This window comes from Orbicella faveolata, unplaced genomic scaffold, assembly GCF_042242905.1.
Source record: "Orbicella faveolata isolate gen_17 unplaced genomic scaffold, um_ofav_v1 contig_14, whole genome shotgun sequence".
Taxonomy (NCBI): Eukaryota; Metazoa; Cnidaria; class Anthozoa; order Scleractinia; family Merulinidae; genus Orbicella; species Orbicella faveolata.
In genome coordinates, this window is record NW_028301541.1 from 13333751 (window position 1) to 13352500 (window position 18750).

Here is an 18750-nt window from a genome sequence, read left to right on the forward strand (position 1 = left end):
AAACAATGGTTACTAATTTTTTAGATTTCTGTTAACCGTAAGGAAAATTAATTAACCGTTAGACGTACAAGCCACCACCCCATTGAGATCATCATTCGAAGTATCGACCGAGCGCCACGGTTCAAACTAATCAAGCTTACACTTTTCGCTGCACGTAATGCTATAAGTGAATATCTACAGTCAAGGGACTAGTCTCTTGCTACAGTTCAGTACAACATTTCTACGCACAATGATAAACTAATTGGTCATCTATACCGAGCGGAAGCCCCGGCAGCTGAATTTCGGTGCCTAAAGAGAATTTTCAGCAATTTTTTACTCTAATAAAGATTGATGGCACGGTGCGCATTCTCTCCGATGTAACCAGAAAGAACTTTCCAATGCGAAAAGCGACCATATCCTCCCGCATGGCATACATTATATCCGGGGGGGAGGGGGACTCCCACAAGAAAAGTTCGGGGTTGTTCGTCAGAAAATTTGAATAAAGAGACCAATCTGGGCGTGGCTGGAGCTTTATTTGACTCCTAAAGGATACCACTTAAAACAGAATAGGTTTGATTACCAGCCGCTGTTCAGAAAAGGAGCCTGCGCTACAAGACCGGACTCGAGAGACCGACGGAAATCGAGTCTAAAAACAGAAATAGGAGCGTTTTCATTATATTATTTCTTCGAGTGTACCCTTTAATTTACCTTGACAGCAACAAATAGTGGCATATCGTAATGAACAGCTTAAGTTCGCCGCACCTTAATTCGAGGACTTATGGTGTGTAGACTGAAAGATTACGACAAGAAATCGCTGACAAAACGTTGCACAAAACAACGTTTTCAACGTAAAAATTTGACCAAACACGAGAGAGAAGCGTTGGATTAACCCCCAGACAAGGGCCGGGCCGCGGTCATTTTGAGCTCTAGTGACTACGTAGGAGGTTTACCGTCAGCTTGACAATGAAATATACTACAAGAAGATAGGAATGTTTTAACTCCAGAACATGAACAGCTCATAAATCAATGTAATACACTTTCAAACGAAGGAGAATTAAAAGGGGAAATAGCCAAACTTCTGAAACCAGTGAAATCGAGAACATCTATATTTTATACGCTCCCTAAGATACATAAAGTCAACAATCCTGGGAGACCTGTGGTATCGTCCGTAAACAGTCTCACGGAAGAGCTATCAGCTTATGTGGATGAATTTTTAAGACCATCAGCAGAAAGCTGCCGTCTTACATACGAGTTACGTCGGAGTTTATCAAACGAATGCGGGTCTTGGGTCAGCCACTCGAAAAGTCTAGACATGCAGAGCCTATATACTAACTGAGGAAGAGCTACTGGAAACAAATCAGAGCAGCCCATCGACTAAAACTCTGTCAACAATTTGTCGACCGCAATTTTCCATCCGCATTCTGTCATCCGCAATTTACCATCCACATTTTGTCATCAGCATTTCGCCGCCATCCGCCATCCGCCATCCGCCATCCGCCATCCGCCATCCGCCATCCGCCATCCGCCATCCGCCATCCGCCATCCGCCATCCGCCATCCGCCATCCGCCATCCGCCATCCGCCATCCGCCATCCGCCATCCGCCATCCGCCATCCGCCATCCGCCATCCGCCATCCGCCATCCGCCATCCGCCATCCGCCATCCGCCATCCGCCATCCGCCATCCGCCATCCGCCATCCGCCATCCGCCATCCGCCATCCGCCATCCGCCATCCGCCATCCGCCATCCGCCATCCGCCATCCGCCATCCGCCATCCGCCATCCGCCATCCGCCATCCGCCATCCGCCATCCGCCATCCGCCATCCGCCATCCGCCATCCGCCATCCGCCATCCGCCATCCGCCATCCGCCATCCGCCATCCGCCATCCGCCATCCAGTTTTCCCTATACAAACCAGGGGCCAGGGGCCCTTGTTACAAACCCAAGAGAAAACTACTGCTGGGAGTCTGGGAACAGGCGCGCGAATTTCATATCCAAGATGGAGGAATATTTCAACAAAGTTGTGTCTGTTCACTTGAAATCTTCCAGCCGAGAAAGCAGGTACTCTTCGTAACGAATACTTTTTGATAACGTTTACGATAACATATTAAATTAACTTATGTAAACTTTGATTGATCTTTATAGGAAGTCTGTTGTACGCATCAATGTCGGTTTTCGTTCTGTCTCCTCGCCGACGAACAAGGTAACTTAAGTTTATCCACGCTGGCAAATTAATAGCGTACTTTATCCAAGATTGAGTGTTTTTGCATCCAAGATGATTTCGAATGTAGTTTTGTTTATTAAATGTTGGGATTTCAGTTTTAGCTAAGACACTAAAGAGGCGGCTTCGTCTTAAATACATGGCTGACCCAATAGTATAAGCTTAAGCTTAAGTTTATGTGTGATGTCTGTTTCATCTTTTTTCCTTTTGTGCTTAGGAACTTGTTATCCGAATCACTGATGAAGAGGATTTATTCTTTCTTTACAATCTTGTTCTGGGGGAAAGTGATTTCCATGCGTAAGTTCAGCATTAATATTTTTGTAACTAAGTCTTACTGACTTTTTTAACGTGGATATTTTGAGCAGTTGTTCTGAGGAATTCAGAGAGTAGGGTTATACATATGTCACCTAAGTAATTAACTTCATCATTACCACAACACTGATTTTTTACCATAACGAGTTAATCATGGATATTTCTTGTTTACCTATTTAGGTTAAAAAGTCAACAAGGGTTGCTGGTTGACTTTTGTGCCTTTCCTCAAAAGTTTGTTGATCTGTTAGAACTGTGTCGTGAGGAGGAACAGCGTGACAGTCCAAAGTAAGCTTCCCTTGAAAGATCTCTGTCAGTCATGCCACAATGTCTCTTTTATCCCATTCAGGTCACATACATGTATTCTTTGTCAACACCCAATATTATATATTAAGTGCTTTAATATTATCCAATTTCTTTCATTTCATTCTTTCAACTTGTCTTGCAACATTGTGGCATTGCAAGTTGGAAAGCATTATAACTGCATGTGTTACCACCCATATTGCAAGGTTGTTGCGATATCTTGGATGAGCCAGAATTCAACTTGGATAAGCTAGAATTCAACTCGGATAAGCTAGAGTTTAACTTGCAAAACAACTTGTGACTCAGGTGGTACTACGTGCAATAACATTTTTCAGTTTACAAAATGCGACAATGTTGTGAGGAAATTTGAACGAAAATGTTGGCCATATTACTTTCCCGTAATCTATATAATGCGTAAACTTCGCTTGTCCACATTGAACAAGGAAAGGAAAGGATACACTAGCCCAGCTACAAAGTCCACTTGTCTTAGTTCACTTTTTCATGGTTACTACAACACACTAAGGTAAAGGTTAAGTCTGCATACGAACCAACTGACCCATTAGGCTGGAACTTATAATGGTTTCTGTGGAATGAAGCAACTAGGAGTATTTCTACTACCCCCTGGGTTACCCCCCAGCATTAAATCTGCTGGTACCCATTTATACACCTGGGTGGAGAGAGGCATTGTGAAACAACAGGGTAGAATGTCCCAGGCCAGAGCTTGAACCCAGACCATTTGATCCAGGGATAAATGCACTAACCATGAGGCTACCACGCCTCCCACTGGCACGCTATAACACATTTCCATGGAATAACAATGGCAGCACACTAGCCTGATGATGACGCTCAGTGGATTTGTGTTTATGTTTTGTACCCAGGTTTCTGCTGCAGTTTGTTGTTGGCAGTGGTTTGGATCAAGGTGTCGCCACACTTCATGTTGTAGAAACCAACCCTTTTAAACACTTAACACACTTGTCATTAAAATTCCTTCCTGGATCTGATGCTGAAGTTAAAAAGTACCTGGCAAACTGCCTTAAAAAACTACAGGTAAAACTGGCAATATAGTTAAATTAATTATTGTAATGATCCTGGTAATTAAGGGTAATAATTCTTTAAAAAGACTCAAAATGTTTCTCTTGAACAGTGTTAATAACCACCACTTTTTTCATTTAATCTTAGCAAAGTCATGGTAGTTAAATTGGAGAAGATTCTATCAATGGCAATTTTCATTTTTGCCAAAAGTCAGCTGAAGACACAGACGGCAACTGCTTGAGCTTGATCAGATGTCACAATTCCAGCACCCATCATTTCCCAAAGGGGCTACCATTGGTGTTAATCATATTTTTTTGTCTTTTATAGGATGAGAAGCAGTTGCTAGAAAGGCGTCTTGCTAGCACAGAGGCTGATCTTCAACAAAAGCTTAGCACCTGTCAAGAGGTAATTATTCATGTACACATGCTTGATCCAGAGATCAGTGTACTAACCATTACACCGCCCAGCAATGCATCTCAACCCCTCACCCCCGGATAATAAGCTCTCTTTAGAAATTGTGTACTACAAAAATCTGTCAAACCATATTTGTTATATTTAAAGGGTCTCAGCGATTTTTGTGCATTTTTGGTCTAAACAGTGCTAATGTTATGACCAGATACTTTCACTTGCCCATGAGATGCTCCTAAAAATACCAACAGAAGATGATGTAAATTGCTGAGGGAGAGTGATTTGTAACTAGCCTCTAGCATTTTTTCCAAAACATGGTTCAGATTTTGAAAAGTCTGCCAGACTTTTTTCAGATTGACATCACAACCTTGTACATGTGTAACCCAGTAATAACACTCCTTTTATAACTTCAATGCACTTGTATACATCTGGTAATTAACTAATTATATTTAGATTTCCAGCAACAAAAATATGCCTTTTAAGTTTTGACTTTTCGAGGTCATGGTAATGTTAGTACAGTGGAACCCCGCTCTACGGACACCCGCTTAATACAGACACCCCGATATTACAGACAGTCTTGTTTTCCCCAAACAAAAAGCTCAGATGTTTTTTCTAAAATTAACCCGCTTATTATGGACACCCGTTAATACGGACAACAGACACTTTTCTGTGCCCCGAGTGACAAACTCTTATACATCGTCAACCCTGCTTTACGGACACTGTTTGTATCTCTGCATTGTCTATTGTCATTGTCATGATTATGTGCTAATTAGAGATTTTGTACCCTGGTCAAATTATGACAGATTTCGGCGGGTTAATGCAATTTTATTACTAAATGAAACAGTGTCAAAATAGCATGATGCATTTGACCAGTTCTTTCTTCCGGTGCATTACCCAGTCTGCAGTCCTTATATAAAGTTTTCTGCCTGATACGCTTACACAAAAGTTTCACTTTCTTGGTCTTTTGCTACAGTCCTTGCTTGTAGCCTTCTTCCTCTTTGACGTCTTATGCTTGCCACTATCAGCATCGGCCTCCGTTCGTATTGCTGGGTTGTTGCCAACGTCTATTAATTGTTCAAGTAAATCCACTTGCTTCCTAGGACCATCAAAAATATTAACACACGCTATTTCCGTACCAAGGCTTCCACCCCGATTAACTGTGTTTCCACATACTTCAACTGATCCTTGATTAGTAGGCTTTGAAATAAAATGGGTGACTATACCAGTGCGGTTTTTGGTGTTTGTGAGGTGATATGGAATGTGGCCAATAACTCGACTTTCCTTTAGCATGGTGACTGTGTTTTTGTCCTCACCATTTTCCGGCTCTGGTTGCAAAGGCAAAATTTCACCGCCTGTAGGAGTTCACCAGTCCTTGTAAACATGAAATCCTCTTATCCAGGACGAAATTTTTAGTATTCGGTGGTCACACATACTTTTCAGTGCCCACATGTGATACTTTGTTGAATTCTGTAGTGTGAAGTGTAATTAGACCTGAAAGTACCTTTGTATTTCTTTTGAGTTGCGGCTTGCGGTTGTATGTGACACCTTGTCAGTCTCCACAAGTCAATGTGAGTGAACCAGGTAGCGTGCCGCCGCATTCATTGGATCATCAATCATGGCTTCATGTCCTTCAGCTAAGCGCAAAAGAAGAGATTTTACTGCTTCTGAAAAGGTTCAGGTCATTGAGTACAAAAAGGAAAACCCAAATGCTAGTGTGCGAGCAATTGCTGGGAAGTTTGATTGCGGCAAATCCCAAATTCAGTCTATTTTAGCGAAGAGGACTGAAATATTGGAAGATCACAGCGCGAACAAGAATGTACATTCTAAACGGGCTAGAGCATCACCGTTGAAAAATGTAGACGAGGCAACGTACAAGTGGTATCAAAAAGCAAGAACCAAGAACATTCCAGTTACTGGGCCAATGCTGCAAGAAAAAGCCAAATGAGCGAGTGAAGAGCTTGGTGACTCGACATTCAAAGCATCTAATGGATGGCTGGACGGATTTAAGAGAAGGTACAACATTACAAGCAAAGTTGTAAGTGGTGAGGCAGGAGGTGTTAGTGAAGAAACTGTAACATCTTGGAAGGAGCAGCTACTGACTATTTTGAGCGGCTACTCCCCAGAGAACGGATAAGACAGGGTAATTTTTTCGAGCACTTCCAAACAGATCTCTAGCCGAGGCATCAAAGCAGTGCACTGGAGGGAAAAAGTCCAAAGAAAGAGTGACGTGCGCATTTTTTGTTAATGCAGCGGGTGGTAGCGAAAAACCAATTGTCATTGGCAAGTCAAAAAGCTCACGTTGCTTTAAAGCAATCAGGGATACGTCTCAACTACCTTGCTCATACTTCAGTCAGCCTAAAGCCTGGATGGATTTTAACATCCTTGATGACATGCTATCCAAGCTTAACAGGAAATTAGCACGAGAGTGAAGAAATGTTATTTTATTTCTGGACAATGCCCCTTGCCATCCTCCAGATATGAAAGGCAAATACGACCACATCAAGATTGTGTTTTTCCACCAAATTGTACATCCAGACTCCAGCCTCTTGATCTTGGAATTATCCAAACATTTAAGCTGAAATACATGAAACTGACACTGACACATGTCGTCAGCAAAATGGATGATTGCAACTCTTCCACTGAGGTGTGCAAGTCTGTGGATTTACTACAGACCATAAGGTGGGCTGCACAGGCATGGGAAAACACGTCAGAATCAACCATCAAGAAATGCTTTGTTAAGGCTGGTTTTCTTTCAGCAGATGGCTCTCTCGTTTCATTTCCTGCGGAACACTGCAAATTTGATCCATTCGAAGATCTAGAATCAGGTGAATTGGTGCAGGTGAATTCATTGTTGTGTGATGCGAGTTCCGGGTCTGGTTCAGATATACCTTCAGCAGTCGATGCCTCAGAAGCAACTTCCATTCTGCCAATGTGCAAAGGGCTGAGTGCTAATTGGGAAGAGGAATTTTTCTCTAGTCTATCGACATCCACCTCCCAGAATTCACAAGACGATGACAGTGACGATGATATTATTGGGGTCAATGCCCAGCCGAAGGAACCGAAAGTCAAGTCAATGAAGGAAGCCATGGCAATGCTGGAGGACGTGACGGAATATCTAACAAATGAAAACCTTACAGCAGCAGCAAATAACCTTTCCAAGGTGTTGTCTAACTTTCAGTCCATCTGGCTGAATCGAAAACTAAATGTGTCAGTACAACGAAAAGTCACAGACTTCTTTGAATGAGTGAATGAGTCTGTTGAGGAGTTTAAGAAGAGTAGACAAAATTTAAACTTATCTTAAAAAGTTAAACTTGTTACAGTTCCAGTTGCAGAAGAAACTAAACACCATTTTAATGCTGCTAAAGTACTCTGCTATATTCCTTGTGTAACGTAACGTCATGGACTTTTTCAACTGATTTCAAGAACAGTCTGTACAACATAAAATTTGTATTAGTCCGAGAGTGATACAGTTAATGATTTGTAATTTACAGTACAATTAAAACGTGTTTGTATCAATAAAACACGTGTCCGTGACTTTTTTCCGAGGACACCCCGTTAATACGGACATTTTGGCATGTCCCCTTGGTGTCTGTATTAACGGGGTTCCACTGTACCTCTTTAATATAAACCAGTCAGTTTAAATAAGAATGTGTCAATATTGCAAAGTGTTGCAATAAACAGGAAGAATTTTTGTAGCTTGTCAGGATAAACTATTGATCAATGATGGTTTCATTCCCAGAGCTTGTACATTTACAGTAAGTGGTGACAAAACACCCTACACCCTAGGCAAAATATAAAAATGGAACCAGAAAAGACTGGTTCCGGTTGGATTTATCTACATGTATGTGCATGCAAGTGTGATAATGCTCTGTTTTGATTTGATCACTCAGATCTCAATTTCTACTTGTGTCATGCTTTATAGTTAAACATCTGCTCTGCCATGTTTCCTGGTTCATTGTCAAGTACAAAAATCTTTATACATGTAAGGAAGGTTTTCCATTTATAGTGAACTAATGTACATGTACATGCAGCAATAAATCAAGATCTTAAGAATTGATTCTTTGACTTATCGTACAGGTGTTAGCAATAAAAACAAGGGAATTAAGCTCTGTACAATCTGACTGCTCTGCAAAGTCGTCTCACTTGGAAAACAAACATGCACAAGAACTCACAGCTGAGAGGGAGAAAGCGCAGCAGGTGTGATAATGAATACAGGTTTATTCTGTCCAGGGGTAACTTTACTGCATGTGACAAGCTTATGAAATCTTTGGAAGTGTTTGGCTTATTTTTGGAAGTATTCTAAAGGAAATCTAGTTGTACTCGGTTATCTCCAGAAAGCTTTGGGTGAGCTTTGACAACCTTTGAGATACCTCGGATGACTGTTGGCAGTCTTAAAGTTTCTTGGTACTGACTTTGAAAATCTCCATAATGAGACAGTAATTTGCACTGGTACTACACTTGAACTGCACTGTTCTTAGCCAATCAGAATCAAGTCATGTTTTCAAGTGTATTATTATTTTATGAACAGAGATACATCTGTCTGTCAAAAATTTTAAAGAATACAGGATGTACCTGTAATATGTATGATCTACAGGTCAGATCAATACATTGCATGAAGCATTAATGGTAGTTATTTGCAAATTATATAGATGTGGCTGACATAAAAATAGCTACAAAGCACAAACAGGAATATACATGTATGTGTTAACTGGTAATGCAAGAAATTTGTGCTTGGTTACATGTGGTTAAGAGGAAATTGATTTTGTTCTTTGTACACTGGTCGTTAAATTTAGATGGTCACTACCAACCAACAGACATATGAGAAAGAAAAGAGAGAGATGAAACAAAATCACCAGTCACAGGTAATATTGAAGTGACTATAGAATCCTGATAGCAGCAAAGGCCATTTAATAAGCATTTGAAAGGTTTTGGTTGGTCGTTACTTACAGATAGTCAAAGCCAGTTATCAACTGCTGAGTAACACCTTGTCTCACTGTATTCAGCTTTTGTTTATCACAAATGCATAAACTAAACTGAGACCATTCTCTATTTTAAGCTTTACAGTGTAGCTCTGTAACATGTTCCCTCTGGCTCGCAATGTACATAAAAGGTACATGTAGGCTTCCCTTTTCTGTGGGATTTTTGAGGTTGCCATTTTCAAGTGGTATCTACATCATTCTCATCCCCAGAGGCCACACTCCTTTTGTTCAGCACCAAGAATCGTGACCTCTGGGCCAGTCTAATACCGGAAGTCTGGGATTCATGGACTTTCCGTCAAATCTGACAAATCTGATTGGCTGAGAATATGAAATGAATACTCTGCGCATGCTCAGAAAATCGGGTCAGGCCAGAGGTCGCGATTCTTGGTGCTGACCAAAAGGAGCATAGCCTCTGAGGACAAGAATGTATCTACATGTATTTTAGAAGGGGACATTGCTTTGAGAAATTTTTTCAAACTGGTCGCTGAACTCACACCTACAGTTCTTTTTGATGAGCCTTTTCTAATTTACCTTTTGCCTTAATCTTGTATAAGCACCTCACACCTCCACTCCTTCGTTGAAACATGAGGGCCACACACATTTTCAGAAAAGTGTTCTTTATGTGCTTTTAGGTCACGAGACTAGAGGCTAGACTTAAAGATGTGGAAAATTCCAATAGGGTAAGAATGACATTATTTTATTACAGTACTAGTTATTGTGACATGTATATTGGGGCAGTTTTCAAATGGGTTTTGTAAAACCAAAACCAAAGTTATCCCTCTGGGCAATCCCAAGGGGAAAAGACAATCCAGTGAACCAAACTAAACACCTAGGCTAGCTTAAAGAATGAGGCTAAACTCCAGAATACCCGGCCACTTTTATCATCTCATTGAATAAGAATAGCAACTATTGTTATATACCTTGTTCTTCAAAGCCCACCGGCACATGTAAATAAAGTGGTCGGGTATTCTGAAGTTGCTCCAAGAATGATATAGCCAGCTGGGAGCATGGGAAAACAGGTGTGGACATGTTTTGATTGGTTTTGGAAACCAAACTAAGGATGAATGGCTTTTAACAGTCAGGTTAAAACTTTTCTAATGGTGACTGGTTGAACATACTTTGTGTTTCATACTGTGATCAATTGGCATTCATGAAGCAAGTTTTTGAGTGGCAAAATGACACTGACCTGTAGTTTATTAGCATAAAATTATGACAATTACAGGTATACATACGTACTTGTATGTCCGCAGTACATTTTGGCAATTCTGATATATACTTTTAATTTGTAGGACCTGAATCAGAAGAAATATCAAGCAGATTCTTGTATTAGAGACCTAAAATCAAAACTGGCAGCCCTTGATGAGGTACAGTGTAGTGTAGGGATAACATTTATGTGGTGTTGGTATGTGTCTGTATAGCCTGCCAAAAGGCTTATGTTTGGGGAACACATGGGCAAGCAGCAAAGCCACTAGAAAATTGCTTCTGCTCAAGACCTCTCCTGCTGGGTAACTTTGCTCACTGACTTGCTCTTTATCATTCATGCATGGGACTCAAGGTAAGCCTGCTTGCAGGGCTAGAGGCTGTGCTTGACTGTATCAATAATTTGCCTTACATTTTATCATGTGTTACACAATAGAAAGCAACACCAGATATTTTTTTATGAACTTTATTTTGTGATTATTTATTTGACTCATTATTTCTGGACAGATAGTCTCTGACTCATTTTCTAAATTCCACACGAACTCTGACAACTTCAAAATGTCAGTGATGCTTGGGTTGTCTATGGTGTGCACTTGCACATAAGCATATTAGCAACTGGCATATGCAGACACAGTAAGGTATATTCAAGTATTGCTTCCTGCTGGAAAATGTTTCTAACTTAAGGTGCTAATGATCAAGCTCTTATTTTGTTGGAATATGTTTATGGTTATGTGCTATGCATAATCAAGATAAAACACTGATCTTTTCATTTCTTGTTACCATAATCTGTTGCCAGGAGTGCAAATTTGCCAAGCAAGAACTGCACAAACTTCGTCGTGAGAATGGATCACTGGACTCTGAGAGGCATGAACACAGTAAAACAGTCAGTCAACTGCAGACCAAGGTGGCTGTATTGGAACAGGAACTCAGGGACAAGGAACAGGTAGCTGATCAAAATATCAATAGTCATCTTACTGATTGCCATTACATTTTTTTAAATATCACTTCTAAGTATTTGCAGTGATGTACACATCTACATCAGCACTTGGTAGTAGTCACACCCAGTTATAGGAACCTGGAATTTTCCTGGTTAAGCCAGCCAAAAAGGTTCTTATATATGTTCATGGTGTCTACTGAGATTGCAGAGAATCTAGGGCATTTTAGGTTCTTAAATACATGCAGGCTCTTATTCTTATTAAGTGCGAAAGGTGGAATGGGTGTGGTCCTTTCTTATTTATGAGAATCACATATTTTAACCAATCAACACCTGGAGCTTTTGGCAAAAATGCAGTTTTGGACATTTTGTACATTTTTAGCCTGGATATGAGCCAAAGTGGTTCCAATCTACTTAAAGAGGCATTTGCAACATGACAGCATGCCTTTCTTTCCACTAGCTTTGCTGTTTGGAACATTTTTGCAATGACATGCACAGAAATCAAAATTTCGAGATCATTGGAAAGATGTTGTCCTCCTGAAGAACTTAAGTGTAAGTGATGCCAATTTTGGTCAAAGGTGATGACGTCAGAAGTGGAACAATGGGTTAATTTATCCCAGGTTCCTTAATTGCTCAATACCACTCAATGTGTTTTCTAAATAAAAACTAATTTGAAAAAATTTCCAGTCTGAGCAGTTTCTTATCTAATGTGCATTTTCAGAAAATATCCATACCCACCCCAAGGAAGGTTATTGGAAATTCTGAAGGGGAGGGGGTTTTCAAAAACCAAAATTTTTAAAAGAGATTGTGAAGCCAAACTGGACTTTCTGGAGGAGTGAGAGGGTTCTAACCAAAAAACCTTCTGTGGGTGAGGTATGGATATTTTCTGGAACAACACAATGGTGGTTTACAGCAGTTTTCAATTGAGTGTGGAAAGTAATGTGGTTTTGGTTTTACTGTGGTTTGAGATTGGCTGAGTAGTCTAATTGGTAAGTAATTGGTTTGGTTTTGGTTTTACGACACTAATTTGAAAACTGCTCTAAAAGCCAAACAAATTAGACTCTGCAGGTTTTTAATCACTAGGGTCTTATAGATGTAGGAGGATGTTAACTGTATTATTTCCCAAATTGACGATTTAGTTCAGTCATTACCTCTGTTGGACAGTTTCAGGTGAAAAAATGATTGAAGCCTGGCCTGCTGCAAACTTTCAGTAAACAATGGTTATAAGATAAATCTAACAACTTTTCAAAGTATAATTATTTGCATAATTATGTGTTCCACTGCTACATAAAAAGTCCTAACAGTCTATTAGACCGTTTTCGTATTCTCGGTATTGGACTGGAACTAGCTTGTAACTGAGGCTAATGCAGGGAATCTTTTCAAATGCAAATGACGTCAATCTCTTTTTAATGATATTCCCCCGCATGAGCCTCCATTGCAAGCTAGTGCCAGTCCAATACCGAGAATACGAAAATGGTCTTAATTCCATTCTTGTTTACATAGACATTGATCGAATCTGAAGAAAAACGGTAAACTATGTTTTTATTTCTTTTATTTCTTTTAATTTATGTGTACTAGGTAATAGCACGAACCAATGAACTGTTAGAGAATTCCAATGAGCAACGGAGAAAACAAGAAAAAGCTTTGGAGGAAAAACAGGAGCAAATCAAGAAGGTTGAAGCCAACATTAAATCAGTAACAGGCGATGTGATCAAGGTAATAAGAAAAAGCGTGTGCATTCCATCATGAAGTAGCAGTGATTAGGACTTATTAACCAAAACGTTTATGTCAAAGTTTGCGAACGATAAGCACTTTCCAGAACACACTGTAACTGCTAGAGACTGATCAAAGTTGCACACAACCACCTGTCTTTACTTGTAAAGTAAACAGTGAATTAATGAAAACTACATTCATTTGATATTTTCTGTGGGATGTTTCCTCTTAAGACATGCTTCAGTGCAATTTCTATTTTTTTGAAAACTTAGCCAACAATGTTCCCAATTTGTCTTTGTGTTACGCATGGAATATTTAATTTTCATTGTGAAGTTTACAGTTCATAACTAAAGAAATACTAGGCACGAAGTGTCACATGAAGTATCACCAACATTCAACAGTTTATTTTCTATCACTGATATCGGTAGGCAACATCCTTCTATTGTCATAATGGTTTGTGTCATTTTATTTTATTTTATTTTCAGGGAAATGAAATTATCCAGAGATTACAGTCGGAATTACGTACCTACAAGTCGAAGGTACATTTTCATTTAAACGAAGTTCTTTTTATTAGCTGGTGAAGATTGAGTAAAATTGTCTGCTTGTGTAAATTTGGGCATGAAAATGAAACTGTAACTTGCATTTCATTTATAGAGAAAAAACAAACAACAACAAAACACTTGTACTGCTACTTTTTGTATTCTAGATGAAACTGAAAAGTGTGGTTATGACCAAACAAGAAAAGCTTCTTGAAGAGAAGGTACTACAGGCCAGATAATGAATGTCATATGAAGGCTTTGGTAGGGAGATGAATAGATGCGTCAAGGAAGAGTTGAGCTTGCAGTAAAATAGTATATTGTTGTTGAGTTCATTGAATCATTGAGCAATTGCGATACAATACAAAACTAAGTTGTGTTACTTACAGTAGTTTGAGTATTAAGCAGCTCACATCTATAATAAGAGTTTGCTGGACAGTCTATTGTTGTATCGGTCAGTGTAAAACGCAGACTGCAGACTGTAGACTGCACACCGGGGGTAAAATGCAGACTGTGGACTACAGACCTTTTAGGTACATATCGTTTTATTTCCATTATGGAGTGCTGACTGTAAACAGGATTATTCAAGATAGTTTGTAGTCGCAGTGAAAGTCTGCACTCCGGCTGGCCTGAAATCACTCAGGCTAGCCTAACTAATGCTCCGGTTAGCCTGTTTACGGTGAGCGTTCAATGATGGAAATGGTAACACGATTCAGTTACAAAGTCTGCACTCTCCATTTTACCCCCGGTCTGCAGTCTGCGTTTTTCACTGACCGATTGTTGTATGGGAAATATTTTTGAACTAGAGTTTCCAGAGTTCTTCGAAGCTGTATTGTATTTTGTGGTGTGCGATTGACTTTTATCTGTCTTGCTCTGGCTTCCTCGACAATGTTGAACTAGTTTCTTTCTCTTCAAACCAAGAAAAGCGTGTTATTTGTTTGTAAACTATCTTGTTTGAAATCAGGAAGCAGCTCTTGAAAGATATCGACAAGAAAACGCCAGCTTGGAGACCACGGTGAAGACTAAAGAGGAGGAGGTAATGTTTACTAAGTCGTTGAGTTGCTCGTCAACAATGACTCAGTGAGGCCGCATTCTTCCGCTGGGATTGGGGAGCTTAAGCAATGACAACGGCTGGAAAAAATGGATATATATTTTACCTTTGAATTTCGCAATTATCTAGAACTGTTCAGTGTGCCGAACGGTCCTAAACCCTACTCAAACTGAAGATGTAACGCTAGGGATCAATTTCAGAAGACAATGTGAAAAATTAGCCTTCTTGGTTCAAGTTCTGGAGAAAGCGCAAAACTTGGTCATTTACATACACTCTTTATTGCAACTCCCTACAAGGGTTTTTCAGTTGCAAGACTAGATAACTACCATACTAAAATAACTAAATAAATAACCAAATAACTAAAGCAATAAATATGGTTGTTTTGAAGAGGACGTTAACGGAATGTACAAGGATTTATAACGCACGTGCACAGCCATTGTTTTGCTCATTAAATCTTTTGTTTACTCTCTAATGTTGTTGACTTGTTCGTATTAGTGGCGCCTGTTTTCTCAACTAAACGTGAACATGGTGTTCTTAGGCCCGGTTCATACGTCGCATTTCTGCCGTGTCGAATTCAATTCAATTAAGTGCGGCAGAAATGCAACTGTCGATTCATACGTCGCACTTGTGTCGAATTTAATTTAGAATTAATACGGTCAGGTATTTCGGCCAGCGGAAAATGTTTTAAACGCAGAGTATTCAATATGGCGGACGGAGATATTGAGGGACGAAGGACTTTAATTTTGCGAAAAATTGTCCGCCAATACAATGAGAAGGAGAAGGCTGACAATGCAGCAGTTTGTTTTGCAATATTATTCAGGTTGCATTGGGTCGAGAATACCCAAGTTTCTTCTTTCTCTTTGACGGGACCAAATTTACGCATGCTCAATACATTAACATAATGTGTGAATTAGATTCGACACGGCAGAAATTCGACGTTTGAATCGGTGTCGCATTTCCGTCGATAATGCGACAAGACCAGTCGAACGTGCGGCAGAAATGCGGCAGCCGATTCAGACATCGAATTTCTGTCGAATTTAATTCGTTGAATTAAATTCGACACGGCAGAAATGCGACGTATGAACCAGGCCTTAGTGTGTGAAATTAATGGCGTCATGGTGCAAATCCTTGCGCAAATGAAATGTTTGCCAGCAACTCAAAAGACAATACAAACTGAGTAGTCTTCAAACTTGATCAGAACGCAACTTTACAGGTTGCCTGTGTCAGATACAATTTTACGCATAATTTTTTGACGCACAAGTTCTTGAAGTGTTGGCAAAGAATTATGTAATTATCATTGAATGTGAATCACGCTATGTCCTATATCAAACGCGAGAGGCAGAGTTTCATCAAAACTTGTAAAGCCGAGACTGAGGAGTGTTACAAGTTTTGAAGAAAGTCTACTCTGCGCTTGACTTCCGCTCAGGCTGTTGACACGGACAAAACTTCATTTCAGAACTATCCTCAACCGGACGATCACACTAGAAGAAACAAATTGATTATTGTTATCTGAACACTGATTTAGGTGAAGAAGCTGAGCGAGTCACTTGAGACGAGTACAGCAAAGCTAGAAGAAAGTAAACAGTTGTTGAAGACCAACGAAAATGGTGAGAATGTCCCAACGTTATGCTGAGAGCGGCGAAATAATTGTGTTACTATGTAACAAATTAAGGACGTTCGCACGAAAATGTTCTACTCGATAGATTTTCTTCAAACTTCTACTGCGGACAGATAATGAATTACTTGTTTCAGAAATGAAAAAAAAATTGGAGGTCACGGACTTCGTTCCAGAGATAAAGGGTGTAGAAAACTAGTCTGTTTTCGAAAACTTGGCGCGCAAATCACTGTTTTTAGCTTAAAATATCAAAGATGAATCAACGGAGACAAACTATCCTAGTAATATTTTGTATAAGGGAATCCGTTGCGTTAATAAGTCCAAATATTGCCAACGTTTTCACAAAACTTAACCCTTCAAGAGGCATTTGAAACCGCCGCGCAGATGAACGAAGAGCTAAAAAGAACGGAATTCGATGGTGCATTTTGCAAAAACTTCAATTCGATAGATTTTCTTCATTTTTTCGCTAAACGTAGAAAATCGGTAGAGAAAATGATCCATCAAAAGAAAAATAGGGGTCACCGAATGTCCAAGATCGTTAAATCCAGGCAAAGCTATGGTCATCCGCCCTATCATTGTTCATTTTATTACTTAGCGCGCGCTTGATGCATAATATGGCGTGTGTATTTGCGTGGACAGTAAGGATGCGCAGAAACAATTAGCGCAAAAGTCCTTAATTGACCATTTCCTAGATAACATGAATTCGTTCTTTTAATTAGATTCAATAGAAGCTGAGAAAGGTCAAGCACTTTTGTCCCAAGCTGGAAACATTCCTTTTGATGTTCTAAGATTTGTTGGTACATCACGACAATATCCGTCATTCAATGATTGTCTCTCTTCTTATCAGATGTCTGCTTGATATATAATGTATTTCATTACCTGATTGGTCCCGAAGCTTGTACAGCAATATTGTGGAGTTACCAGCTTACTTTAAAACACTCTTGCGTTTGATATTGCAGTTATCAACTGGTTAAACAAGCAGATAAATGATCAAATGATGTCACAGCAGCGCCTTGGACCGTTTGAAATGCACACAAAGACTGTGTCACCGCGAGGTCCACCCTTGGTTCCATACAACAAGGTGCACTCAGTTCGGTTTATTTCGTAAAGTTTACTGCATCGAATTATAATAATTTGTGTAACTGTTGTTTTTGTATTCAGGTAACGAGCACAACAGTTGGTTCCAGTTCAGCGGGAAACAGGACAGATATTGCACGCTATACTGAACCAGCCCAGGTAAACGTTAAATTGACCACAATTATTTTAAAGCCAGGGGGACATTTCAAGTAGGGTTTGGTGTTTGAAAATCAGAACTTACTTGAATCCAGCCTATGAACTAGTGAAACTTCAGATTTAACCTTCAGGTTGTTATTTATACTAGTATCTTTGGGTGATAAAACGCAGTTATTCTTACAGTACTTGACGAAATCAAACTTGACATAGCTGTCAACTACGTTTACAAATGTGAAAGCTGAACACAGTGCGAATGGCAAAAGTTAGATTTGGCTATTTTACACCAGCCTTTTAAAAGTTTGAAATCCAGATCCTGTGAACTACAGTAAGATATGCCTAAAAGGAGAGAAATTTGTATGAAAAGTTGACATTTTATCGTCAATAAGAGTACAGACCCAGCTTGACGCCAGCGCGCGCGGAGCTTGAAGATTCTGCTGCGAAACTTTTCACAGCGTTTTTAGTGTTGCCAGTTTTCGATACAAGCGACAAAATACCTCTGAAAGAGAGTTCTGTAAACAGAAAATCATCAAAACAGTTTACGCGGTCTTTAAATTCAGATTGGATTCAACCGTGAGGCGAGGAACACGTATCAGTCAAAGTTGGACGTCGATGGATAGAATCTTAGGGTGCGTTTCTTTAAGAAAATCCAAGATTGGATTCTTAAATCCGAACGAATCCGAAAACGGATTTTGCGTTTCTTTACTAACTAGATATGACCAGATCAATCCAAGATATCTCGGATCATGGTGCGTCAAAGGACCGATGGATCCACTCTCAGAGTGAATTCTTCGGAAAAATCCGTTTTCGAATTCTTTCGGATTTAAGAATCCAATCTTGAATTTTCTTAAAGAAACGCACTCTTAGTCTCTTGCCATGTAACTGAGCTGTTATTTGCCATTACAGATGCCGTACAGGAAGCCAGGGCCTCGTCAAGCAATGCTTCCTCATCCAGTAGGCCAATCAACCCCTAATGTACCATCAGGTGTACTTCCAACAGGAGGTGTCACGCCACTCAGCCGCCCACTCACGGGCATTACACACACCACTGAACCCATACTTGACGCAAAGTACTTCCATCCCACTGGAAATGGAGCCACCTCTCAGAAGCCTGGATCCGAGCCTCCTCTCATGTCAGCGTACTTTCCCAAACCACGTGGTGCATTGCCTACCACGTGAACGCCACGTGGGTTGAGATAGTACCCTAATAAGAGATACGCGTAGTTGCACTCACTTAGGAAC

At 40.0% G+C, this 18750-nt stretch overlaps 1 protein-coding gene across 1 annotated transcript in view; it reads left to right on the forward strand.

The window, feature by feature from the left end:
• The first annotated feature begins 1933 nt into the window (after window positions 1-1933).
• The window catches only part of LOC110066819 (spindle assembly abnormal protein 6 homolog), a 17045-nt gene continuing 228 nt past the window's right edge, over window positions 1934-18750 (forward strand). Inside the window, exons 1-19 of the mRNA XM_089287521.1 lie at window positions 1934-2038; window positions 2123-2180; window positions 2416-2495; window positions 2691-2795; window positions 3689-3857; window positions 4170-4247; window positions 8328-8447; window positions 9044-9112; window positions 9862-9909; window positions 10519-10593; window positions 11226-11372; window positions 12942-13079; window positions 13562-13615; window positions 13783-13836; window positions 14577-14648; window positions 16189-16270; window positions 17238-17359; window positions 17440-17514; window positions 18415-18750. The exon at window positions 18415-18750 is cut by the window's right edge and continues 228 nt beyond it. Coding sequence (XP_089143647.1) covers window positions 1977-2038; window positions 2123-2180; window positions 2416-2495; window positions 2691-2795; window positions 3689-3857; window positions 4170-4247; window positions 8328-8447; window positions 9044-9112; window positions 9862-9909; window positions 10519-10593; window positions 11226-11372; window positions 12942-13079; window positions 13562-13615; window positions 13783-13836; window positions 14577-14648; window positions 16189-16270; window positions 17238-17359; window positions 17440-17514; window positions 18415-18687 — 1881 coding nt within the window. The 5' untranslated portion in view covers window positions 1934-1976 and the 3' untranslated portion in view covers window positions 18688-18750. The remainder of the gene's footprint in view (window positions 2039-2122; window positions 2181-2415; window positions 2496-2690; window positions 2796-3688; window positions 3858-4169; window positions 4248-8327; window positions 8448-9043; window positions 9113-9861; window positions 9910-10518; window positions 10594-11225; window positions 11373-12941; window positions 13080-13561; window positions 13616-13782; window positions 13837-14576; window positions 14649-16188; window positions 16271-17237; window positions 17360-17439; window positions 17515-18414) is intronic.